Genomic DNA, 26,965 nt, shown 5'->3' with positions numbered 1-26,965 from the left:
CCAGCCAAGCAGTGGTACCTCTAGTCAGGTCCCAGGAGAGGAGTCTGTCCTGAGCCCCCTCCCCCTGTTCGCTCTCCCCCACCACAGCTCTCCCTGAAATCCGGCACCCAATCTTTGCGCATCGGGAATTGGTCGGAGAGGAAGGGCCACCGGTTGCCACGGTTACCCAAGAGGCATAGCCATGATGACATGCTGCTGTTGGCCCAGCTGAGCTTGCCTTCCTCACCCTCCAGCCTCCATGAAGACAGCCTCAGTACCACCAGCGAACTGCTCTCCAGCCGCCGAGCCCGCCGAATCCCTAAGGTAGCCTTGTTGGCAGGGAGGGCTGGGCATTTCATCTCACCGCCAGGGCCTGCCTGCATCAGCTGTTCCCATCGCTCTGGGCCCACTGCCCAGGGTGCTGTCAGGAAATATCACGCCCGTCCGGCCATCCTTGCTACAGATCTGATTTAGTCTTCTCATCATCTCCATCAACAAAGAGGGGAGTAGACCTTGCTGGCGCCATGAAGGTTCCAAAGGAAAGAAAAGACCTGGCCTCTGGCCTGAGGAAGATCCCAGTTTGATGGGGAGACATGGTCCTCACACCTGGGGAGCTTTCAGTCTGATGGAAAAAAAACGCAGCATTTGTGGTCAGGGAAGGGACCAGATTGAGAGGACAGCTCCTATTCCTCCCCTTGTGGAATCCTCTCATGGTATCCCACTTAATGGATACTTCCAGTACTTTCAAATCTAATAGAAAAGACTTGCTTTTTTACCCTAAAGAAGTTCCCAATCTCATCAGAGAGACAGATAGAATAGTGAGTAAATCTGAGTGTCCATTTCTCTATTCAGTTACATTTCAGAATATATCCAGGACCACAGGCTCAAATAAATCAGCAAGCATTTATTTAGCACAAACTGTTTACAAAGAACTGTGCTAAAAGCTGGGGTGCAACCTTGCTCTCCAGGTGCTCCTTCTATTGGAGAGCCAATAGAAACTATAGAAATGAGAGCCACGGTGTCATTTTCTGGGCAGCAGTGGGACCAAGAAAGGTTTCTTAGCTTAGGAAGTAGATTAAGACCAGGCTGTGAAGATTTCGCCTTTGCAACATCTCTCGGATTCACTCCTTTCTCTTTGACACTGCCACTTCCCTGGGGCAGACCCCTAACCCCTCACACCTGGACTATTGCAATAGCTGCTGGTGGGTCTGCCTGCCTCCAGACTCTCCTCCAATTTCTTCTCCATTCAGCTTCTACAGCAGTTTTCCCAAAGCACATCTGGCTTCTCTTCCCCATCATAAACTTCAGAGGCTCACTGTTGCCTCCAGGATCAAATGCAAAATGCTCTGGTTTGGCATTCAAAGCCCTTCCTACCTTTTACCTTCCAACACCTTTTTCCTCACCACCTTGTCTTCCATTCAGCCACACTGTTCTTTTGGCTGTTCCACATACAAGACCCTCTGTCTCTTGGCTCTAGGCATGCTATCCACTGCATCTGGAAGGCTCTTCCTCCTCCTCCATTCTGACCACTGACATCCCTGGCTTCCTTTAGGTCCCAACTAAAATTCCATCCTTTGCTGGAAACCTTTCCCAATCCTTCTTCATTCCAGTACCTTTCTTCTGTTAATTATTTCTTATGTTATCCTTCATATAGATTTGTTTGCATATTGTCTCCTATGTTAGATTGTAAGCTCCTTGAGGGCAGGATCTATCCTTGACCTCTTTTTGTATCCCTGGGGCCTTGCACAGTAAGTGAGTAATAAATATTGATTGCTTGATTGATTGATGAAAAAAAGCCAAAGAGTTTATTTTTGATCCTGAAAGATAAAAAGGAGTTGTTGGGGTTTATTGAGCAGGGGAAATGGTCAGATCTTCACTTCACTTTAGGAAAATTATTTTAGCCCTTTTGTGGAGGATCAATAGGAGAGGATAAGATAGTCAGAGAGACCAAGGAGAAAGTGTTTTAATAATATAGATGAAAGTTGAGAGGATTTCACCTAAGGTGGCAGCTTGGGGTGTCTAGGTGGCGCAGTGGATAGAGCACCAGCCCTGGAGTCAGGAGTACCTGAGTTCAAATGCAGCCTCAGACACTTAATAATTAATTACCTAGCTTTGTGGTCTTGGGCAAGCCACTTAACCCCATTGCCTTGCAAAAAAAAATTAAAAATTAAAAAAAATTAAGGTGGCAGCTTGGTGAGGGGAGCAGGCATCAGACGAGATGTTCTGCAAAGATCAATACCTCTCTGGAGAAGCAATTTTCAGCCTGGCTTCCCAAGTGTATGTTGTGTTCTTGACCCTCTCTCCCTCCCCCCAATGCCCTCTAGCCCCTGCAGGGAGGGAGCAGGATTTAGCTAAGGGTATATTTTTAGATGACAAACAATGCTTGAGTAAATTGGGAATTTAGCTCTTTCCTGTCCAGCCCCAAATACAGTCAGGAAGAAAAAGGACCAGAATCCTTGTTCCTGTCTTTTCTTCTAGGAGGCTGTGTCTATAGGAGGTGATTTCCTTCCATCAGAAGGTCATAGAGATCCCTTTGATTCTTAGTTCTGTTATAGTTTCTTCTACTTGGCAGGGAAGGCATTCAGTTTCTTCACTCTGCCTCGTTGAGCCGGCTTGCAGCCTCCCTTAGATGGATAGTCTCTTATGCCCATCGGCCCTGCCCCTTGTAGTTCTACTTGGAGCAAGGAGGCAGTAGAGAATTGGATTCCACATGAGCCAGTGCCACTAGAGATGCTTCATTCAAACTTAGGGAGAGATCCCTGTGTTCAGCAAACTCTTAGTCTAACAACAGCAGATGGTTGTCTACTCTGTAAAGACACAGCATAGGCTGTTATCAGACCAAGGAAAAAATTCTTCCTGAGGCCAGTTGGATATGTTGATTTATTTCCCAGGCAGTAGAAGTCATGGCAACAAGAAGGGTAATGGGTCCCATGAATGTGGGAGGGAGGGCTTTCTGGAGCCAGGGCATAAGGCTCAGATATTGGGCAAAGGATGATTTCCTGGTCCCTGAATAGTTTAATGATGGAAGGAGTACAGCTCATCGCTTGAACCATGGTGTTATGGGGGTCCTTTGTCAGACACGGTGGGCTCAAAGACAGTGGATTAGTCGCCTCAGTAGATGGGAGCTTGGGAAGGGAACTTGTCTGATGTGGAAGGTGAGGAGGCTTAGCCTCTGGGGACGCTCACCCCTTCTCGCATCTCTCCTCCAGCTTGTTCAGAGGATCAATTCCATCTATAATGCCAAGAGGGGCAAGAAGAGGTTAAAGAAGCTGTCCATGTCTAGCATTGAGACCACGTCACTGAGAGGTAAGCTGGGAAGCATTCCAGTTGGCACAGGCATCCAAATCTCCAGTCTTAGCTGGGATTTTCAAAAGTATTTGAGCACATCTGCTCGCTACATCCTCCCACTGCCCTATTCTAAGTTGTCTTTGAGGAGAGTGGGGCTCTGGCCCTGGGGAGGGGGAATAGAAGCCTCAATGTTACCCCATCAAGTCCTGGTCTTCCCCGCTCCCCCGCTTTTGTCCCAGGGGAATGCAGATTATAAGATGCAGGTAGTAGGGTGTCCTAGAAATCAGGAGACTCAGAAGTTGAATCCAGTATTCTTTTCATCTGTAAAATGTGGGGGATGATATTTGTGTACCTATATCACTGGGATTTAGTGAGGAAAATACTTCGTATTCTGAAAAGACTTTTAAGTGTATACTCTCATTATAGTATTGTGTCACAGAGTGGATAGGAGAGCTTAGAGGGGTCTTGTAAGGTCTTTTGGATTAAGAAGGGAGGTGTGTGTGTGTGTGTGTGTGAGAGAGAGAGAGAGAGAGAGAGAGAGAGAGAGAGAGAGAGAGAGAGAGAGGAGAGTGAGGGGAGAGTGTGTGGGGGGAGGCAGGGAACACTCCCTTCACCACAAGAAGCCACACACCCTCTCCTCTACATACATTCAATTGCTCCTGTCTCTGACCATATGTCTTGGCCTACCTGTGGACAGCTCACTGATCTTCTAACTTTATTTTATCTGGGGCTACTTAACTTGGTTATTGAGAAAGAGCATTGTGCCAATGAGGCACCTGGCTTAAGCGGTTATTTTTGAGGCCAAGTGGTTACCTGCTAAGGTAACCCTTCTCCTTGGGGTTTTTAGCTTCCTGCTACCTCATGGCCATATGGTATCTTCCTATCTGTCATAGCCAGATAGATGCTAGTAAGTGTTTAGCATCCAACTCCCTTCCCCACCTCCACCCCCCCCCCCAAATAATCCAACACAATTACCACCATGCAGGACACACTTAGAAGTTTAAATTTTATTACCAACACTTTCACTTTCCCAAATCTAGACAATCAACAACATCAAAAAAGTCAAGTCCTGATCTTGTAGCATTTTTTTTCTAAGGTATAAGTACTTATACCAAACATTTAACAATCGACTCTTGGGCGCCATTTCCAGATAGCTGCAGCACACCCTAACCAGTAGGTACTTAACAAAGGTTAACTGATTGACTCACAAGGAAGAACAACTTGGAGAGTGTGGAGGAACCACCCCAAGCTCATCATTGACATTTGCCTCCTAGTGTATTTACCATGGGGATTTTGAGAGTTCTATGTTCCTCTGGGAAGGGTGATGAAGTCTTGTTTTTATTACTTTTGCAGACGAGAACAGCGAGAGTGAGAGCGATTCTGATGATCGATTTAAAGGTGAGGGGGCTCACTTTGGGAGGGGCATTACCTTTTCCTCAGGCATATTGCAAGTAGTCATTCCTAAAACCTTTAAGGAACCATATAGACTCATTGGATATAGAGTGAATCATTAGATCAAGGCAGAAAGAGAAGGGTGAGATGTGAGTCCCTAATTGTCTACTCAGAAGGACTCAACCCTAAAACTTAGTTTTCCCCCCTTGTTCAGAGGGAATGGGGTGCTCCCTAGGCTCAGCCTGGTGTACCAAGGGCTTCACACTAGCTGGGGCAAGGGAGACTGTGGCGAGGTAGGGAGTAGGCCAGCAGGGCTAGAGATGGAAGAGAAACCTTGGGGATGGACCAGAGTTAAATTCCAGGTGTTTATCATGTGAGCCTGACATGACTCACCCAGCTCCAGATGGTTCCTTTTGACCATATTCGATTTTTATGGAAAAATGTGGCCTTTTTTCTAACCCCTATTCCCATATGCTCCTGAGTTGCTGTCAGGGGGATTGGAGGGCCACATGTGCCTGTCAGCTTGTGAGGAAGGGTCAGAAAAGGCAGCAGTAGGATTACAACTATCCCTTCTTGATGACGAGAAGGAAGCCTTGTCTCTCCTGAGTCAGACCCTTCAGAGGTCCACTCCTATTCTTCTCTCAGATAGAAGGGAAGAGTTTCACCTGGGTTGTTTATTTTCCCAAGACATTAGCTTAACTTGTTAGTACTTTCCACCTACTGGGCCCTGAGTGAAAACCGTAGCTCAGCCTCCTTTGTCATCTACAGTAAATGGGAATTTTCTCCCTCTCTTCTTCCCTTAATGCTTTCTTTTTGTCCTCCTTGATCCACTTGGGGTAGCCAACAGGGTCAAGACAGTCTGTGGATTGCTTCTTTGGACAACCAGATAGGTCCTGGTCCTATGTAAGGGTTCTTAGGCCTTGGGACCAGTGGGATGGCAAGGTAGGAGGCAGAGAGCTGAAGGGATTCCAGGCAGATAGTTATTCAGAGAAAGGTCTAAGGACAGAAACTCCTTGGATTTCATGGCCTTTTGGCTGTTGGTATGACTTTGGTTGCCATTGGAACACAAAGTCCACCAAATTGGCAGCGGGGGGGGATATAGGACAGGCTAATAGCATATTTCCTGATCTACCCTCAGAGATCATTTTGACGATGGCCAAGGCTCTAGAGACAGGCAGAAGGGAGGTAGTGAGGAGTAAGCAATCCAAGAATGCCAAAAGGAATCCCAAGGAGCTAGACCCAGCCATTATTTATCCATGAGGTATTTCAGGAAATCAGGCTAGGAGCTGTCCTTGGAGGTTGGGCTCATAGAATGCCATAGGTGTGGGAGGCCTTGGAGGGTATCTAGTCTCATCCTTACTTGAACCATAATCTTCTCTCTAACATATCTGATGGTCATCCAGCATTGGCTTGAAGACCTCCCATGATAAAGAACTTCCTTTCTCCCAAGGTAACCCATTCCATTTTTGGACAACTGTTCCTAGGACATTTTTTGGTTTTATCTTATTTAATTGGACTAATGTGTACCTCTCTTCAGCTCCTACATTTTTCTTCCAGTCTTTTTATCTGGGGCAGAATAGGAAGAGTCCCAAACCCTCTTCCTTGTGACAGATAGCCTTCAGGTAGTTGGAAAAAAAAAAGGTTCCTTTTCTTCTGTCCCTCCCACCAGCTTCCATGTCATTGCTTTGAATTCCCATCCTGTCCACTTTGGCATCTTGATATCCTACTTCACTTGTGTTGCTACCCGGACCTGAGGACAGTTCTATGTGTTCTCTGACCCAAGCAGGGCAGAGCAGAGCAGGACTGTCTCTTTCTTGGTCCTGGAGGTCATGCTTCTGTTGCTATGGTTTAAGACTAGGATTGGCTCAGATTGAGTTGCAATTCACTTGGATCCTCTTAGAACATGAGCAGTCAACCAGCCTCATCTCTCCCCTTACCTCCCCTCCCACACCCCCAAGCCTCTATCTCTGCAGCTGATTTTTAAATTTTCAGTGTGAGGACTACATTGATCCTACTGAGATGTCATCTCAGATTCAGACCCTCCTAATGGTTTCTTGAGATTTTTTTTTAATCTCAATTCTATTACCTGTCACATATGCAATTCTTTCCTCCCCTGTGTTTTCTTCAAATTTGCTGCTCCTGCCAACTATCCTTTCATCTCAGTCACTGATAAAAATGCTAAATAGGCCAGGTTCAGGACCAGAACATAGCAATACAGGAAAGAGCATCCTTCTGGTTGACAGTGATTGATCCATTGACTGCTGCTCTTTGGATTGTGGCATGTTATCCTGGGTACAAATTATTGGTTGTTTTCTTCATCTATAAATGCCACCTTCTGCATTGTGAGAAAAGCACTTTGCAAATCTTGTTGTTCACTATTTCAGTCTTATCTGACTCATCATGACCACTTAACAGGATTTTCTTGGCAAACATACTAGAATGATTTGCTATTTCTTTCTCCAACTCATTTTACAGAAAGTAAACTGAGGCAAATGGGGGTAAATGACTTGCCCAGGGTCACACAGCTAGTCAGAAGTCTGAGGCCAGATCTGAACTCAGAAGAAGAGTCTTCTTGACTCCAGTATTTTATCCATTGCACCTAAATATATAAGTTGTTATTCCTTGGGTCTGGTTATTCAACCAGTTCCAAATCCATTTTATTTTATTACCTATCATCCAATTTATTTCTCTGTCTGGTTCCTAAGAATATAATGAGGAGTGGCTAGGTGGCACAGTGGATAGATAGAGCACTGGCCCTGAAGTCAGGAGGACCTGAGTTCAAATTTGGCCTCAGACTTTTTTTTTTAGGTTTTTTTTGCAAGACATTGGGGCTAAGTGACCAAGTGACCAAGACCACACAGCTAGGTAATTATTAATGTCTGAGGCCGGATGTGAACTCAGGTCCTCCTGACTTCAGGGCCAGTACTCTATCCACTGTGCCACCTAGCCACTCCCAGACTCTTAATAATTACTTAGCTGTGTGACCTTGGGCAAGTCACTTAGCCCCATTGCGAGAGACTTTGTCATAAAACTTGCTGAAATCCAGAGATCCTTCAACTATGAAAATAAGACTTTATTGTCCCCTCCAAGCAATGATTCTATATCATCTTTGATGTTCTTTTGCATTCAATATAGTTTAAATAACGATTTTTATTTTACTTTTCATTATTCTCTAGCCTCAACTTATTCTGGGTTTATTAGCATTTCTGACATTTTTTACAAAACCTTTTTGATTTCTTGTATTCATATTCATTTGTCTTTCTTTCCATTTTCTGTCTGCATCTTTTAAAAATGGGTAGTGGAGGAGATCAAGGAGTAGTGTACCTGTCAGATCTATGGAAAAGGAAGCAGTTTATGACCAAAGAAGAGATGGAGAACATCACTGAAAACAAATTAGATAATTTTGATTACATTAAATTAAAAGGCTTTTGTACAAATAAAACCACTGTAATCAAGTTCAAAAGAAATGTAGTAAATTGAGAAACAATTTTTATATCTAGTATTTCTGACAAAGGACTCATTTCTAAAATATATAGAGAATTGAGTTAAATTTATAAAAAAAACAAGCCATTCCCCAATTGACAAATGATCAGAGGCAATTTACAGATGAAGAAATCAAAGTGATCCATAGTCATATGAAAAATTGCTCTAAATCATTACTTATTAGAGAAATGCAAATTAAAGTACCTCTGAAGTACCACTTCACACCTCTCACACTGGTCAGTATGACCAGAAAGGACAGTGATCATTGTTGGAAGGGTTGTGGTAAATCTGGGACACTAATACATTGTTGGGGGAGCTATGAACTCATCCAACCTTTCTGGAGAGAAATTTGGAATTATGCCCAAAGGGCAACAAAAAATGTGTATATTCTTTGATCCAGCAATACCACTACTAGGTCTATACCCTGAAGAGATCATGAAAAAGGGTAAAAATATCACTTGTACAAAAATATTCATACAGGGGCGGCTAGGTGGCAGACACTTAATAATTACCTAGCTGTGTGACCTTGGGGAAGCCACTTAGCCCCATTGCCTTGAAAAAAAAAATATTCATAGTAGCTCTGTTTGTGGTGGCAAAGAATTGGAAATTAAATAAATGTCCTTCATTTGGGGAACAGCTTAATAAATTGTGGTATATGTATGTCATGGAACAATATTGTTCTATTAAAAACTAAGAGGGAGGGGAATTCAGAGAGGCCTGGAAGGATTTACATGAACTGATGCTGAGCAAGATGAGCAGAACCAGAAGAACATTGTATACCCTAACAGCAACATGAGGTTGGTGAGCAACCTTAATGGACTTGCTCATTGTATCAGTGCAATAATCAGGGATAATTTTAGAATACCTGTGATGGAGAATACCATCTGTATCCAGAGAAAGAATTACCTTTAATTTTAAAAGAAGTTATCTTATATATTATGTAATTTTGCTATCTCTTTTATATTTTTTCCCTTAAGGATATGATTTTTCTCTCAACACATTCAGTTTAGATCAATGTATACCATGGAAGCAATGTAGAGACTATCAGACTGTCTTCTGTGGGGGGCGGGGAGAGGGAAGTGAGATTGGGGCAAAAATTGTAAAATTCAAAAAAATAATTTTTTTTAAAAAAATTAAAAAAATCCTCCAGATGATTAAAATAAACAATAATCAAAGGAAAAAATAATTAAAAAATGGGTGGTGGTTGGTCTTGCTCCTTTTGGCGATCCCAGAGAGAGCAAGGTTGGGAGATGGAGCTTTGTCCTTGCCTCTCTCTCTTATTTCTCGTACCCAAAGTATGCTTCCTTTGTCTTGCCTCCTACTCTTAAGAGCCTGGACTTGAGACCCCTAGAGCCCAGTGCTGGCTCTCCTCCTACAATGACCTGGGTAATCCCCGCCCTCTTTCAGCTCACACCCAGCGTCTAGTCCACATCCAGTCCATGCTGAAGCGAGCACCCAGCTACCGGACGCTAGAATTGGAGCTGATTGAATGGCAGGAACGAGAATTGTTTGAGTACTTTGTGGTGGTATCCCTGAAGAAGAAGCCATCCAGAAACACCTACCTCCCTGAGGTCTCCTACCAGTTCCCCAAGGTGAGGCAATCCTGGCTGCGCCCTGCCCAGTTGAGCCCAACCTAGTGAACCTCCCCCCACCCCCAGGTACCACATCACAGTTAAGTTGGAGGAAGAAGGGTCCACAACCAAGCAGATTACATCTGGATCTGTTATTGAGGTGACGGCTGGCTCTCCTGGGGCCATCTTAAAACACCCCAGCCAGTAGACTTTCCTTGGTTGGGACAATCTCTTCTGATTCCATGTTTTTATGGGAGATGCAGGATGGAACCAGACCTGTTGACTCATGACTGTCTGTGAGACCCCAGTAAGCACGGTCTGCACACTTGACTGGCTCGGTCACTTGGGAAGGGGGAGGCATGGGACCTATCCTCCACAGGGCATAGAGCCAAGCCAGCTCTTAGGAGGACAGCTGCCATTCCACCCCATACAAGTAGCTCAGCAAAAATCACAGCTTCTCTTTCCATCCTGTCTTCCCAGCTGGACAGACCTACCAAGCAGATGCGGGAGGCTGAGGAGCGGCTCAAAGCCATCCCCCAGTTCTGCTTCCCTGATGCCAAGGATTGGTTTCCTGTTTCTGATTATAGCAGGTAAGCCTATCTTTGTAGATTTGAGAGACAAGTGGAGGAAAGGGTCCCTAGCATTTGAGTCTCCCTGTAGACCTTCTTAGCAAGGTGGTGGCAAGGGGCTCCGCTTTTCCAGGCCCTCACCCTACTGTAGCTCCCCTTCTCCTGGTGGAATTCAGACCTGACAAATGGGTGGAGGGGATGACAGCTTGGCCCAGAGGACAGATCCTTCTGTCCTCGGATCCTTCCCACAACGAGTCTCTCTGTTCCAGTGAAACCTTCTCTTTCATGCTCACGGGAGAGGATGGCAGCCGCCGGTTTGGCTACTGCAGGCGATTACTGGTGAGTATGGCCCTTTTATCGACCTGTGATGGGAGGAAGCAAGGGGCCCAATTCCAAACCTGAGGAGACAGGGATGGGATTGTTCCCAACTTTCCAGAGTAAACAGATGTGTCTGTCTAGGAGTTTCCTTAGTGCAAGATGGAATAGACAGAAGGTGGCCATAGGGAGGAGGCAGGAAGACAGGCTAGGTCCCCTTTAGGCTCTGTGCCTTGTGGTATTTTGGGGGCCTTCCTAAGGAGGACTCCTGTCCCCTGGGATGGTGCAGAGCTCTCCTTGCTCATAAGCCTGTCTGTGATCCCTTCTCCCTGCCCCAGCCAGATTACTGGTGCTTCCTGGGGGTCCTGGCCTCAGGAAATTATGAAGGTACCATCCAGAATGGGGGCTGGAGGATGGCTGACTCTCCACGATTTCCCCTAGTTTCCTCTTCCTGCCATTCTGCCAGGCATTTGACTAGCTGGTGTTGACTTCTTGGCTATGCCTGGGCCTCCTGGGCCCCATCTGGGCTTGGACTCAGGGTCGGGCTCTGTTGGGACAGGGCAAGTAATGGGGCGAGTGGCGAGGGGATCAGAGTCACGCTCCAGCTTCAGCCATCACACAGCCTCCCCCGATCTTCGGGCTTTGGGCTGTTTCTTTATCCTTGCTGTCAGAAGTTTGGCTGTGGCACTGGGAGCCAAGGGAGGGCAGTGCCAGTTCCTCTCCAAAGGCTCAGGGTGAGATCCGGCTAATTGAGAGAGGCTGTGACTCTGCCTGGGCGATGGATTGAGACTGACTGAGAGGCACCAGGAGGGAAGGAGGTGGGGCAGAGCATTTTGTTTATCTTAATGTTCACACTAACAACAAAACAAAACAGTGTTCAAGGAATAGGGAAGGCTGTTCCCAGGAGCTATTCAGCATGGGGGCAACTGCCACTTCACAGACGGCTGGCCAATAAAGCTGGCTTTAGCTTGGGTTGTCCACTACTTAACGAGCATGATCCTGGCCTGGACCCAGGGATAGGAAGACAAAATGCATCAGGCCCTGCCCTCAGGAGGCTTACACTTTATCCAGAATGTCGTGGATACCCAGGAGCAAGGGCTTTGGCTGTGGCAGGATCAGGGTCAGGAGTTCCTGACTGGTCACTGACTGGGCAGGGAATCAATAGGACCAATGACCCGATGGCAGTGATGCCGTGGTGGGCTGCAGGATGCACCCCTGGGGGTCTGGGAAGGATTCTCTAAGCTCATTGGGGCTTGAGAGTGGAATAACTGTTGTTCTGGTCTCCCAGCTGTCCTGGGAGGGAACGGCGTGTTTGTGCTGGCCCGCTGAGAGCCGGCCCGTCCTGGGTCCCAGCCAAGGGGGCTGGCACCAGATCGGCATTCCTGCACATCGGACACAATGATTTTAACCCAAATCCCACATTCTTGATTTAATCACTCAGGGCTTTTTGGGGGGGAGGGGGGAAGAAAAAGGGGGGAGTAGCGAGAGAAAGGAGTTAGTTTCATGCCTAATATGGACAAAAAAAAAGGATTCCACCCTCTTTCTGGAGCCCTGACGAGTGGCCAGCAGGTCTGAATCCTGAAATAGCCCCATCTGCATCTGCTTAGCAGACAAGGCCGAGCCCCTGCCTGGAGTTCCCTGGCAGCGCCTGCACCTGCTGCTCCTCTCCTGCCCCCCAAGTCTGCCTGCCCAGGCCCAGACCCCCTTCCAACACCTGTGCCTGGCCCCAGTAATTCAGGACAAGCCAGCTCCTATCACTGCTGAGCATCTGGAGGGTCTCCTCTATCAAATGTGGGGGGGGGGGGATGGACTGTTAGAGCTGGCTCCTTACTCCCTGTTTCTCTTTCCTCAGCTCCCCTTTCTCACTGCCTCCTTTTCCTTACCTTCTGCTTCCTGTCTTCTGCCCTCTCCACGCTTTCTCCCCAATTCTGCCTTGGCGGGTCTCCCTCCACCCTCCCCAGAACAGCAGGTGGAGAGACTGGCCAAGGGGACACAGGTTGGCTGACTCAGTGAGTGTCTGCTGCCTCAGACCCTCTCATCCCTATCGCTTCATAGGGCAGGGCAGGGGAAAGTGGGAGCCCCAACCAAGCCACCCTTTAGTGAGTGTGTGGTCCCCTTTCCTTCATGTTGCCCCAGAGGGGACCAGTGGCCTTGTCATTCTGTGAAGGGGGGGATGTTTCTGGAGCTCTGGCAGGGGAGTGCAGGGCAGATCAAATGGGATCCCCTTGAGTTTGGGGGGACTTGGGTCATTAAATTGGGGGAAAGAATCCTAGAACCTAAGATTGTTTTTGGACTCCAGGCCCTCCAGTGTGAGGTCTGTTTAGTGCTGGAAGTTCCCTCTGGAGGTGGAAGAGGGGGTTGGTAAATGTGTCTCCAGTGGGAATCCCCATGCCCCGGGCTCTATGGGAACGAACCCAGACAGTAACCACCTGCTCCTTCCATGTCTCTGCCTTCTTCCTCATCTCTCAGCCAAGTGGAAAGGGGCCTCGCCTTCCCGAGGTGTACTGCGTCATCAGCCGTCTCGGCTGCTTTGGCTTGTTTTCCAAGGTAAGGTGGGATTCTAGGCCAAGTCAGGGAGCCCCTCCCAAGGGTTCTCTTGGACTCACTGATTTGCCAGGTTCCTTTAGAAAGTCAGGATGGTATTGGGGGAAAGACTACTGGGCATTAGGTCCTGAAATCTGAATTTGAATCCCAGCTCTCACCATGAGATTGGGAGCAAGTAAGTCAAGAGCTTCTGTGCCCTCATCTGTAAAATAGGGATACTGATAATGGTACCAATTACCTTCCAAAGTTGTTGGACTCCAATGACAATATAGAAATAAAACCCTTTGTAAACCTTCAACTGGCATGTTAACTCTCCAGAGCAAGAGAGAAGATATTATATATATATATATATATATATATATATATATATATATATATATATATATCTAGCACAGAGTTGGGGGAGTTACTTAGAGAGCAGTCATGGGTGGGGAGTGTGAGTCCCATCCACTCAGTCAGGGGATGACTGCAGCAGGCAAGAGATCCATAGCCCCGAGGAGTATATCAGTCCAGTTTGGCTACCCAGTTCTTTATAGCCTCTGCCATGCCTCTGGATGAGAGAAGGAACACACTCCATTATATAATTGCCTTTCCTTGAATGGTGGGGCAGATCCTTGATGAGGTGGAGCGACGTCGAGGGATCTCAGCTGCCCTAGTGTACCCCTTCATGCGAAGTCTCATGGAGTCTCCCTTCCCTGCTCCAGGAAAAACCATCAAAGTGAAGACCTTCCTGCCTGGCTCAGGAAACGAGGTATGACCTGGCCCCTGGTTTACTGGGATCTTGATCTGGGTGGTAAAGTCATGAAGTTTCTGCTGAACCTCAGTTATAGTTGTAAATCCCTATTTTAGGGAATCAAACACAAGTCATAGGTGCTGAATACCCTTGAACAAATGGATGCACCCTACCTGGGGAGCCAATTATGGTAGGTTTGGTAGGTGCTGACTATGGAATAGAACCCTACGGGCCAGCTTCCATACCAGCTCTGGGCCAGACCCTGTGGCCATCTTGATCTCCTAACCTTTACTTTCCCACATCTCTCATAGGAGGGAGGTGGTCTTGGGGGTCCTGATGGCCAGGCAGCTTCACCTGGGCCTAGAAAAATACTATCACAGGTGAAAAGACAGATTCTGATGTTTCCAGTGGGCAAGTCTGGGGAAAATACTCTTGGGTCCCCTAACCCATCACAGTTGCCTTGCCTCAGGGTCCTGACTGCCAGCCTTACTCCAACATTCTGTATCTCCAGAATGGAAGAGGCTAGTTGATTATGGTGCCTTTTTCTCTTATATCCACTGCCTATACACAGCCTTGGCGCAGGCAGGATCTGGGGGCATTCCCCTTGGATGGTGGCCATGCTTGCTTGTTTCTGGCTGCCATTGCACCCCCACTGTCTCCTCCTGCTTGGGGCCAGCAGTGATGGCAGGAGTCAGGTGGGAAATCCAAATCTCTGGAGGGGCAAGGTAAAGCTCCTCATTGGGCCCCATGGGGCTTGTGATGAAGCTCCCTTAGGGTAGGTGGGGAGAGGCTTTGACTCACTGAGTTGATTGGTCAAGGTTACCTCAGTTTGGGGCCTCTGTTTCCCCATCTGTCCTTGCTCAACCTGCCTTCCAGGATTGTTGTGAGATTCATGGGAGATAATGGATGTGGACCCTGTTGACCAAATATTTTTATAATTTATAATTATTTTTTAATTTAATAATTTCCTTAGTGTAGGTGGGCATTCATTGCTTTTGAGCAGATCACCACGTATCCCATGCCTTTTTTTCATGCACTGATCTGCTCTATAGTACTGTGTACTACTTTTCCAATGGACTGTGATTTCCTTATTCCCTATAAATCCTCCAGGAGGGATGTGTTGGAGGCACTTTTGAGTATCTTAAAGTACTTGAGTATCTTGGAAACCTTTTATAGACATAAATTATGCCACATCACAATCTGGGGGAAAACTAAATGAGTGAGAAACCACCATGACACCCAGTTATAGGACGTCCCACTTACAATGGACAATATGTGTTCAGCCAATCCTCCCATTCCACCCATGTGTGTGTTCAGTGATGAGTTTTATATCACATACTTTTATGAACAAACGCTATCATAGGTAGCATGCCACAGCTTACCTATATTTTCCAAGTGTCTTTTCATTGATCTTGAGGTTGCCATTTTAATTTCTCAGAGATCATGAAGTTCCAAGGGTTTAGAGACATAAAGCATGCCCAGAAGAATGTTAGTGTTCAGGAAATAGGGAGCTAACAGTTTAGGACCATTGAAAGCTCCATCTCTTCTTCTGGTTCAGTTCTGGGCCTGGCCTTCTGTGGTGCTTGTCTGAGATGGACCTGCTGATGGGCCAGTGTAGCTGGGCCATCTGGGTAATTGAGTGTCCCAGAGTTTTTCCAGATTGTGATCTGCCATGATTTATAGTCATTTAGGATTGCCAAAAGGGTAAAAACTGTATATATATATATATATATATATATATATATATATATATATATGTATATATATATATATATATGTATATGTGTGTGTGTGTGTGTGTGTGAGCAATTTGTAATCATTGTGATAGACTTTGTTGTGTACTTTTCTAAAAGTGATCCAGAATGCTCTCCTCCTCTTGTTTAATTCTGGGTTCATTCTTCATTGCCCATCTGCAGCACCAATTCAGGAGATACATGTTTATATACACACAACACATTTACACACACACACACACACACACACACGCACACACACACACAGGTACTCAACATGTTGGTCATCCAACTGAAATTCACAGGCATTTTTTTTTTTAATCAACTTGGGTCTTTTATCTCTGGATTTTTAGATCTTTTTGTATGCTTCTCATTGAGAGAGAAGCTCTTCTGTTATTTTGGAATTGAATGCACTCAACATCATGTCAATCCCACAAAGAGGAGTTTTAGGATCTTACCATTTATAGGGTTTCCCTCTTCCTCTTGGATGCTACCCAGCATCATCTTTCATGGTTTTCTTAAGAAGAATGTAAATGCCTTGAGGGGAAGGACTGTTTTCATTTTTGTCATTGTATCCCCAGGATTGGCCCAATATTAGTTACATAGCAAATGCTTCATAATTCTTGTGAAATTGAATTGAGTAACAATGGCATGTTTTATGCTTTACTTGATATTTCATAGAGTGCCGGTGTAACCAGTGAACTGGGTGTCCTTGTGGCTTTTTATCCACTTGGTGGTTTTTCCAGATTATGGTGTGCATGATTAGTAGTCACATACAGTAGCCAAGAAGGATATTGGTATTTTTAAAAAATTGTATGTGTGTGAACAGCTTGTGTTTGTTAAAAGCTCCAGATGGCTCTGTCTGTGGTTTTGCCTGTCAAAGTATCTAGTGTAGTCTTAAGACATTGCATGGAAGACAATATTAGGAGAGAAAATCTTTTTTGTCCTACCAAGTGAAAAACCTTTTTTTTTAAAAAACAAACAAACAAAAAACAAGAACAATCTTGTATTTTCTACACCATTCAATCACTTGGGTGACTGAAATGATTTACCTGAATCTCCATAGACTCCATAGTCCTGAACTTGCTAATTACCTCAAAGGTGAAGGAGAGAAGACCGGTGGGTATAAGCCAGCTACTGTGCATCATCTCCAGGGGCTTCTATTCACCATGTGGCATAAGAGTTATCATTTAGCAAAGGATGTTGGCTGGCCAAGAAGGTGAGCCAGAGCCCAGAAGTCAAGTCATCAAACATTTCCCAAGATAAGAATCGCCTGGGATGTGAGAGGGGCTATGATCTGCACTCTGGGAAGCATACCCTCTTCTCTGAGATCACAGATTGATTGAAATCATTTCCTTCCCAACTGGTGGTCAGTTTGATCTCTCTTTTTTCTCTTTTTTGTGGATTTCATTGAGGAGGCTTTGTAGTGTTCCACAGATCAAGGTGTTATTTTTGCCACCCTGGGCTGAAGTTTCAGGAGGGCTTCCCACTTATCTTGCCAAGGCTATAGAGTAGCCTGAACAGCAGATGCCAGTGCCTTGATTCTGGATCCTGAGAATAGCTTTTGTGAAAGGCAGGGCTCCTGTCATCGGATACCTGTTTTCTATGGGCCTCACACCCGTCACATCTATAATAAATTCTCACCCCTGCATACCCCTACTCCGTCTACTGCCTCTCTGAAGAAGGATTGCCCATGAGAAGAAAGGAGTGCCCTTTGGACAGTACCACCAACCTTGGGCAAAACTACATCCTCAGAAGTGTTGGATTCTGGGCTGCAGAATCTATCCCCCCATCTCTTCTTAACAAGGGACCCATGAGGAAATTCATGGTGTTTTGTGTTTTTTGTCATCCTCTCCCCTCAAAGGATTAAGATGGGGGTGGCAGGGGCCATCTGAAGGAAGTATTTCACAATTTAAATGGGTGAAAGAGAGAGATGCTGGCATGATGGAGCTTGGATTACCTTCCCTAGTAAGAATAAGTCACCTGGAATTGTTGGCTGTGGCCCCCACCTACAGGCAGGGAGACAGATGACACCATCTCTGTAGTATTTTAGCCTGATATTCTTCCTCATGAAGGTTGATCAGGGCAGGAGCAGAACCAATCGAGCTCCTCTGCCTGGATAAGGATCAGACTGTGGTGCCAACAAGTTTTCAAGGCATCATAAGGCAAATTCTGAAGCTCCTTCATGCCTCATAATGAGGAGGCAGGATGGGCTAAGAGCCCTTTCCTGGCAGGCCCAGTTGTAGAGAGTTGGGTCCACTGAGATAGCCTTTTCCTCTTCCCTTCCCTGCTTCCAAAAACTTTGTCCTCTTTCTCTCCTTCCTTTAACTTATCCCCTCTTTCTTCTCTTCATCTCTCCATCCTTCCTTTGAGCTTGGCCAAGAGAGAAGGCAAAAGAATTTCTTTGTGATGCTTTTGGGGGACTTAAAGAGAAAGGGAAGGTTGAGATGATGAGAGGGTATCGGTTCTCAGGTAGATGGATTGGGGGTGGATTCAGCTCTGGAAAGGAACCACCCTTTACCTCTCATCCCCCTCTCCCTCTGCCTGGCTCCCTGTAGGTGCTGGAGCTGCGGCGGCCTATGGATTCCCGTCTGGAGCATGTCGACTTTGAGTGTCTGTTCACCTGCCTCAGTGTGCGCCAGCTCATCCGGATCTTTGCCTCATTGCTATTGGAACGGCGTGTCATCTTTGTTGCTGACAAGCTCAGGTAGGGCTGGGAGGAAGTGGTGGTGGTCTGGGAGGGAGGGAGAGAGGGAGGAAGGAAAGAGAGAGGATGGAGGAGGGAGGAAGGAAGGAACGAAGGAAGAGAGGAAGAAGAGAGGAAAGAAAGGAAGAAGAGAGAAAGGAAGAAGGGAGGGAGGGAAGGAAGAAGGGGAAGGGAGGGAGGGAGGAACGAACTTGTTCATTCCTACAGAGAAGCTGGTGTTTTCCCATTTGCCTACTCTGAGGCTTCTCCTCCCTGTAACCTGAATCCCATTGCCAAAGCATCACCTGAATGCTTGTTTGAATGTGTCTCTTGTGAACATCCACCTTTTGGCAGTGCCCAGGCTGGATGATGAACTGTGAACAGTTTAGTGCTACAACAGCCCTAAGGGTGAAGGACTACATTAAGGAATTGGACTGTATCAAAGTTTAGATGATTCCAGGGAGCATTCATTCGAATGACATGAATCACAGAAGTGTAGAGTGGAAAGAACTTGGTAGTCCCCCAGTCTAACTCAAACCTGACTGAGTATTGCTTCTGATCACCAGCAAATGAAACCTGAAAGGCTTCCAAGTGACACTGCTCTGGCCTGGTTCTCCTGCCTATCTGACTGTGCCTTCTCAGTCTCTTTTGTTGAATCTTTGTCCCACTGTGCCTTCAAAGGCTCCATCCTGGACTCTTTTCTCTTCTCTCTCTATATTATTATCTTAGTCATCTCATCAGTTTCCATAGTCAATTATTATCTCTATACAGATAGTTCTGCATATATTTGTGTATCCAGCCCTAATCTCTCCCCCAATTTGAGTCTTTTCATCACCAACTAGCTTTTGTATGATTTAAATTATAATGTCTCATTGGCATCTCATACCCAAAAAGAATTTATTATTTTTCTCCCATTCTTCTTTTCCTAAATTTCCTATGGCTGTGAAAGGTGCCACCAGTATACCAGTCATTCAAGGTTCAATGCCATCCTTGATTCCTCACTAACAATCTCTTCACATGCCAAATCTGTTTCCAAGGGTTGCCATTTCTACCTTCGTAACATCTTACATACATGTCCCTTTCTCTCTAGTCATATAGCCATCATTTTGAAGCAGACCTTCACTACCTCTTGCCTGGTCTATTGCAACAGACTTTGGTAGGTTTTTTCCTTGTCTTAAGACAATTATCATATTTCCCCTGAGTTTTCTTTTCTCTAGACTAAGCATTCCCATTTCTTTAATCAAAGATTCCATGCATGATGCATGATCTCAAGACCTTCCACCATCCTGGTCATCCTTGTCTGAATGCAGTCCATCTCCTCATTTATCTTTCCAAAATATGGTGGCCAGAATTAAACATAGCAGGGCATTCATTCTGTTTTGATTCATAGAGCTCACACATTTTGAGTTGGCTTTCTTTTTTTTTGTTGTTTGTTTGTTTTTAGATTTTTTTCAAGGCAAATGGGGTTAAGTGGCTTGCCCAAGGCCACACAGCTAGGTAATTAGTAAGTGTCTGAGACCGTATTTGAGCCCAGGTACTCCTGACTCCAAGGCCGGTGCTTTCTCCATTCTGCCACCTAGCCATCCCTTTGAGCTGGTTTTCAATAAAAACTTCCAGATCTTTTTTCTTCCTACGGATCTGTCATCTAGTCATTACTTTTGCTTATCCTGAAGCTGATTTTTTTGGACCCTGAATGGGAACTTTATATTTAACTCTGTATTTGTTGTTGTTTGGTCACTCTTGGTCATATCCGATTCTTTATAAGCCCTTTTGAGTTTCCTAGGCAGAGATCCCTGAGGGATTTGCCATGCCTCTCCAGCTTATTTTACAGATGAGGAAACTGAAGCATACAGGGATAAGAGCCTCGCTCAGGGTCACACAGCTACTAAGTGTCTGAAGCTGGATTTGAACTCAGCTCTTCTTGGCTCCAGGTCTGGTACTCCATCCACTGAGCTACCTTTTAAATCTCTATAAATTAATCTTATTAGATAAAGCCCAACTATCAATCTAGACTTTGGGGATCTTGATGGATCTTGGTTCTGTTCTCAAACCTAGTTTCATTTCTAAATTTGTTAAACATATTATCTAAGCTTTAAACCAATTCATTTGATAAAAATTGATGAGAGTATCTAACATTTATATGAAGTTTTGTGGTTTTCAAAACCCTTTTGTAAATAAACAAGAATAGACACTCATAAAGCAAAGATTTGCCTATGATCATGCAGCTAGTGTGGTGAGGCAGGATTCATGTGCTGGACCAGCCAACTCTATCTCTGGCTCTTTTTTCACTACTTCAGCAGCAGGCCAAGGACAAGTGTGGGAGTACATGATTGGAAACTTCCCTTCAAATTTATATCAATTAATTAAGGATTGTCTTTTGGACCTAGACATTTAGCTAATTCCAGCTCTACCCAAGAGTATGATCACTCAGCCCATATTTCTCCATCTTGTTCTTGATGATAGCATGAGAGACTTTGTCAGAGGCTTTGCTGAAATCTAAATATACAATGCTCACATCATTTACCTCATTTACTTGTCCTCTAAGGCTGCCAAAAATGAAATCATGTTAATGTGGCATGATCTGTTTCTGATGATCTTCTGGTTTTTAGTGATTACTGTTTCCCTTTCTAAATGCTCACAAACCATCCCTTTAATAATAAGCTATTTTTTTTCAGAAATTCAATTCAAGGTCATTAGTCTTATTATTTGAAGACTTTAGCCTCTAAAAAAAAGTAATATTTTTCCTTCTAGAATCCTAAAAGGATCTCTCTTATTCTTCACATTTTACAAAAATCACTGACAATGGTTCAAAAAATCACCATCTTCTATTACTTTCAACCTATTGAACTGAGCTTATAGGGAGCAATTAGGTTCTCTCATACTGTTCTTATTTATCTTAGGTTTCACTTTCCTATTAATTATTTTTATTCTGTATTTCCCTTTCCAAGATTCATTTGTAACTGAGAAAAGAGAAGTAAAATAAAAGTTAAGTTCTCTTGCTCATCTGTTAACATCATTTCATCAATCCCAAGCAACCAACAGTCCTTTCTCTTCACTGATTCTCCTCTTATCCCAAGATAACTTTAAAGTCCTTTGTTGTGTTGACCATCCTCAACTCATTCTGCATTTTGGTGCCCCTTCTGTTAGACTCATCTGATGCGTCTGTTGTTTTGATCCATTGACTATTTGGGAAGACGTTAAAGTTTTAAACTTGTGATTAGCACAGTAGAAAGAGTGTCAGGCCTGGAGTCAGGAAGACTCATCTTCATGAGTTCAAATCTGATCTCAGACACATAATAGCTGTGTGACCCTGGGAAAGTCACTTAAGCCTGTTTGCCTCAGTATCCTCCTCAGTACAGTGAGCTGGAGATGCAAATGGCAAACCATCCCGGTGTCTTTGCCAAGAAAATTCCAAATGTCGTCATAGAGTCAGACATGACTGAAAATTACTAAACAACAACAAATACTTTGACAGTGTATGTGACAGTCACTCAGACTACTGTGGACAAGATGGAGAAAAGATGGGCTAGATGATCAGATGCTTGGATGCAAGATTTGAATATAATTAAATGAGCAGACCTAATGAGTGGACATTGATGGCATTGATGGATTGGTGTGTCTTGTGAACCCTGGGGAATTTTTACCTTGATCCCATGCCATTTAATATTTTTTATCTTTGAATTGGATGAAGGCAGGTGATAGAAAACTAGGTGGGAAAAATAACATGTTCAGTTACAAAGTCATGTTCCTTCTATATCTGTTAACCTGTGAAATCTGGAACATGATAGGATTGGAACATAGCCCCACAGTAGAGTTGGACCCCAGAGGGAGATCTCACTCTTGGTCTCTCACTCTTTATATTCCTTGAAACTTTTGAGCTTTCCAAGGAGGGCTGGATCCATTGTCTGGTATCCAGAATATAGGATCCCAAAAGCTCCAAGTCTGTCCAACTGGGCTTCTTGGGAGAAAACCCTAAACTTATGCCCAGTCCTTCAGGCTTGAAACCTTGGGCCAGCTTTGACTTCTTCCTTGCTTGCTCTCCCCCGATCCAATCTATTATTTCTACTTCTACAGTGTCTCACCTAGTCTTATCATGCTCCGTCTTTGTTTATAGTGAGTTACATTTCTGCCAATGCTTGGGGCTAGGCCTACTTAGAATGAGATCTTACTTCTTTCTGCCCTCTCCATTCTGATTCTCCTTTGCTGGATCTTCCTCCTCCCATCCGATGGTAGGTCTCCCTGAGGCTCTGTCCCAGCTTTCTTCCCTCCCTCATCTAGTGCCTTCAGTTTAATGTATCTTTGTTGAATTGGGTAGTTTTTCTCTTCTGTTCAGTTATAAATTACTTGAGGGTAGGATCTCTACTGCCTCCAATCCTTCATTCCTGTTTTTACCTTCTTCATTCCCTGCTCCATGAAGAGGAGAATCAAGCCTGCTTCTAAGAGGATATGCCAGGGTTTTGAAAAGGAAAAAATTCCCCTCTTTCAAAGCTAAATTAGGAAATTCCCCCTACTTCAAAACCCCAATATTTATTATACTCTAAGGCAGTATGATAAACTTTCTCAAGAAATAGTCAGATCCTTTTGAGTTGGCAGCCAGATTCAGGGTTGTACCCATTCTGAGACTAGTTTGGCAATGAGTGGGTATTAATTGGTAGAAGCCACTATAGAAGAGGTCTCTCTTATAATGTACCTCAGGGAATTTTGACCTTGGCCTTGTGCAATTTAATATTTTTTATCTTTTATTTGGATGAAGGCATAGTTGGGAAGCTTATCATCTTTGCTGGAGATAAAAGACTGGGAAGGACCTAACTTCCCTACTGGGCCTGCTTTGGCACATCTGTTTCTTAGGGTTTGACCTGTTTCGTAGGCTTTGACCTAGCCATGAACAACTTGACCCCTAACCACCCTCTGGCTTTTTCTTCTCTGCCCAGCCTCTGTGTCCCTCCTACCCCCTCCCCAACTTAGTATCATATATGCTCTGAATGTGACCATTGTTTCTGCCCATGGCTTTAGGCTGCGGGTGTGAACACATTCCTAGGCTGAGGCTCCTTCATTCTCCTAGTGCTGGCTGCTTATGAAGGAATTCTTCTTTGTGCCAGGGTTAAGGGGCAGGGAGCCTGGGGGGGCAGGGGGCCTGGGAGGGCAGGTGGTATAGAGTATGCAGGACCAGAGTGAAAACACCAGCTGCCCTAGAGAATTTGGATTGTGCTGCTATTTAGTATCACAAACAATATTGGGAAGGAGAGAAAGAGTCTTGACTTTGTGAATTTTAGAAACACCCAAAAAAGGTGCTAGAAAAATCTCAGTATTTTAGATAGATTCCTTCCATCTCCTGGGTAGGAGAAAGAACTGTATTTTGCCTAAGACAAGAATTTAGGCATAGCAAAAGATTGAAAAGATATTTGTTTAGTTGAATTATTTAATGGAAAGTACTGGAAGTCTACTAGAGGACCCAGCCAGCATGTGATGTGTCTTTAGCCATAGATCTCTAACCGTCACCATCTGCCATTTTGTTCAGAGCTCCCCCTGCCCTTCTCCCTCCCTCCCCAGTACCTCTCCCCCGGCTGTCTGTCCCAGGAGAAGAGTCTTAGAAATTTCTAGATCAGAGTTAGCAGGTTGGGCTCATGGTACAGCAGAATGGGGCAGTGCTCAGGGGTTTAAAAAAAAAAGGGGATAGAAAGTGGGACTGTGCAAGAGAGATGAAGGGCCAGCCAGGCTTGATGAAGAGTGTATTTATCCCCGACCTGCCCAGGCAAGGAGGTGGCAGTGGGCTGGGTCATCTCCTGGAGGCCTAAAGACTCGACTGGGTGGGGCTGAGGCTGGAAGAACTTGTACCTTGGCCAAGGTAACTGCAGAAAAGCGGCAGTACAAGGAAGCCTCGTCCCCTTTCCGAAAGTGTTTCCCCTTTTAAAGTGAGGGGTTTGGCTTGGAATGATCCTCTGAGGTTCTTTCCAGCTTCAACATGCTTTGAGCCAGTGAATCATAGACTTTTTTCAACACATAGAGCAACCACTGAGTCCAAGTTTACCTACACTCCTATTTCTTGAGCTTCAGCTACATCCATGCGCAAAGCACACAATCAGAACATCATTTTGGGGTTAAACATAGCCATTGGTAGGGAAAGAGTTTGAGATTGCTGAGAGAAAGAACACCAGGCAGAGAAGAGAAAGGATATTCTCCCACATTTAAGAGAAGATGGAGGATGATGAATCTTTGAAGAAGACAGAGAAGGACCAGTCAGATAGGTGGGAGGAAAACTAGAAGAGGAAGTCAGAATTACAAAGTTCCAAAATGCTGTAAACTTCATCTGTTACACTGACAGAGCTGACCTTGCCCCACACCCTTATCCCATGCCCTTGGCTGGGCCTGGACAATCCCTGGAGCTCTGATGGGTGGACACAAGTGCTTCCCATCTGTTGGCAGGATTCAGCTTTGGATTTTCATAGGGATGTTGATTGATGGGGAGGTCTTGTTCCTGCCCTGTCTGGCATTCCTGAAATAAGTTTTTGGGTATCTTGGGTTTCTTAAGCCTGGGGATACTCAGTCCTTACCTCCTCGTCCCTCGGCTTGGGGCTGTTTTGCCTTATGCATCCACCTTCTTCCCCAGGCTTAGAAGCTCTGTCTTTTTCCTTCTCTCCAGCACCTTATCCAGCTGTTCCCATGCAGTGGTGGCCCTACTCTACCCCTTCTCCTGGCAGCACACCTTCATCCCTGTGCTCCCAGCCTCCATGATCGACATTGTTTGTTGCCCCACTCCTTTTTTGGTTGGTCTGCTCTCCAGTTCCCTTCCCAAACTTAAGGAACTGCCAGTGGAGGAGGTGGGTCCTAATGGTTGGGGAAGGAGGGTTGGGGGAAGGAAGGGGTGGGGGGAGGGCAACGAGGGGGAAGGGCAAGGGGAGGGCAGCTGATCCTCTTGGGGTTGACCTTGTCTGTCTGCCGCCCTTCTGCTCCTGATTCCTGCCCCCTTCTTCTGGAGTGGTATCTCTGGGCTGGAGTTGGTATTCCAACATCCCTCTTTAAGTTACTAAGCTCCAGGGTATACATGGTGCTGGGAAGATGACTCGGTGAGACCCTTAAATTACCCTAGAATTCTCTTTTTTACTTAGGCCCTGATGGTGAATTTGGGATCTGATCGGTTCATCCGGCAGGTAAGCCAAGTGTGATCTAGCCCATGGCTGGTGTCCTCTACCCCTCCCCACCAGCTATTGGACTGCCGGCTTGGGCCAGCCTTCAGGGCTTTCCTAGCACAGAGCTTCATCTTTTTTGTATCCTGGACCCCTTCTGTGATAGTCTGGTGAAACCTCTGGACCTCTTCTCAGAAGAATGTTTTTAAATGCATAAAATAAAATACATAGGATTACAAAGGAAGCCAATTTTATTACAGTTCAATTTGTTATTGAGTCAATTAGTTGTGTCTGATTAGTCATGACCCCATTTGAGGTTGTCTTGGCAAAATTTAGTGAAGTAGTTTGCCTTTTCCTTCTATAGCTCATTTTACAGATGAGGAAATTGAGGTAAGCAGGGTGAAGTGACTTTCCCAGGGTCACACAGCTAATAAGTGTCTGAGGCCAGATTTAAATTAAAGTCTTCCTGACTGCAGGCCTAGAATTCTATCCACCGCACCCCATAGTTACCTAAAAGTTAGAAAAAAATACAAAAAAAGAAAAACAACTCACTTTCACAATTAACCCAAAGTTTAAGAACCCTGGTCCTATATAACATATCAGCAACTCCTGACCCTCAAACATGAGTTAGACTGGATTTGGGTTTATACTTTTTAATTTTCTGGGTTATGGGCGTTCCATTAGTGGCAGTGGAGAAAAGTGCCTTAGACATCCCCTTCCTTCCCTAGCAGGCATCCTTTGAGAAGAGAGGAAGCTTGGGGGGGGAGGATCTTCTGAACAAAATCACCATAAGGCCCTAGGTTCTAGCCCTTCCCCCAGGACTTATCTACTTAATGACCTTGGCCAAGTTCCTTAAATTCTTAGAATCCAGATTTCTTTATCAGTAAGATGGATCTAAGGTTCTATAGGAGTCCAGCTTCTGGTTCTTTGAGAATGAGGAGCTAGTGGCTGGGAAGGTCTGTTCCTCCTCTGGGAGGGATCTGGCACCATATTCTGACCACAGAGTATAGCCATCCTTTCCTACTTCGTTCTTGCAGATGGATGATGAAGACACCCTATTGCCTAGGAAGTTACAGGCAGCTCTGGAGCAGGCTCTGGAGAGAAAGAATGAATTGATCTCCCAGGACTCTGATAGTGACTCCGATGATGGTAAGAAGGGGACCAACTGGTCCAGACCCTGATATAGCTATCAGGCTAGAGCCCAGCCAAGGAGTAGAGAAGGGCCCTTTATCTTAAAAAATTACTTTCCATGAACCTTTTTGAAACAAACCTAATCTTCCTGATGTAAGCACAGAAAATCCCAGGTGTAAGGGGAGAGCCCTTCTTCCAGCATCCTCCCTTCAGGCTGGAGTACCCCAAATCCCTCAGCATCTCAGGGGAGAAACAGGCACATGGCCATTTCTCAGAGCATGTCTAAAAATCTAAACCATTCTGAAGAATCTTCCAGATGATACCCCTGCATGGGGCTCTGGTTTAAATATTCAGCTTTGTATTCGTTTAAGTCTCTTGGACCCTAAGAGGGAGAAGGAGAGATCCAACAGTACTTCC

General features: G+C 45.2%; 1 protein-coding gene across 10 annotated transcripts in view; it reads left to right on the top strand.

Moving 5' to 3' along the window:
* DENND2B (DENN domain containing 2B) overlaps nucleotides 1–26,965 on the top strand; it is a 239,703-nt gene that overhangs the window by 203,794 nt on the left and 8,944 nt on the right. For 8 of the 10 annotated variants that reach the window (XM_074230256.1, XM_074230257.1, XM_074230260.1 and 5 more), the window contains 12 exons: nucleotides 88–303; nucleotides 3,189–3,285; nucleotides 4,621–4,665; nucleotides 9,550–9,734; nucleotides 10,194–10,303; nucleotides 10,552–10,621; nucleotides 13,067–13,144; nucleotides 13,752–13,892; nucleotides 18,166–18,314; nucleotides 24,934–25,111; nucleotides 25,400–25,441; nucleotides 26,455–26,566. In XM_074230256.1, the coding sequence (XP_074086357.1) occupies nucleotides 88–303; nucleotides 3,189–3,285; nucleotides 4,621–4,665; nucleotides 9,550–9,734; nucleotides 10,194–10,303; nucleotides 10,552–10,621; nucleotides 13,067–13,144; nucleotides 13,752–13,892; nucleotides 18,166–18,314; nucleotides 24,934–25,111; nucleotides 25,400–25,441; nucleotides 26,455–26,566 (1,423 nt within the window). The remainder of the gene's footprint in view (nucleotides 1–87; nucleotides 304–3,188; nucleotides 3,286–4,620; nucleotides 4,666–9,549; nucleotides 9,735–10,193; nucleotides 10,304–10,551; nucleotides 10,622–13,066; nucleotides 13,145–13,751; nucleotides 13,893–18,165; nucleotides 18,315–24,933; nucleotides 25,112–25,399; nucleotides 25,442–26,454; nucleotides 26,567–26,965) is intronic. The other 2 variants (XM_074230261.1, XM_074230263.1) reach the window with 1 other exon arrangement.

The sequence above is a fragment of the Macrotis lagotis genome, chromosome 3 (genome assembly GCF_037893015.1).
Source record: "Macrotis lagotis isolate mMagLag1 chromosome 3, bilby.v1.9.chrom.fasta, whole genome shotgun sequence".
Taxonomy (NCBI): Eukaryota; Metazoa; Chordata; class Mammalia; order Peramelemorphia; family Peramelidae; genus Macrotis; species Macrotis lagotis.
Note: the sequence above shows the minus strand (reverse complement) of the source record. Positions and strands in the feature narration are given on the sequence as shown.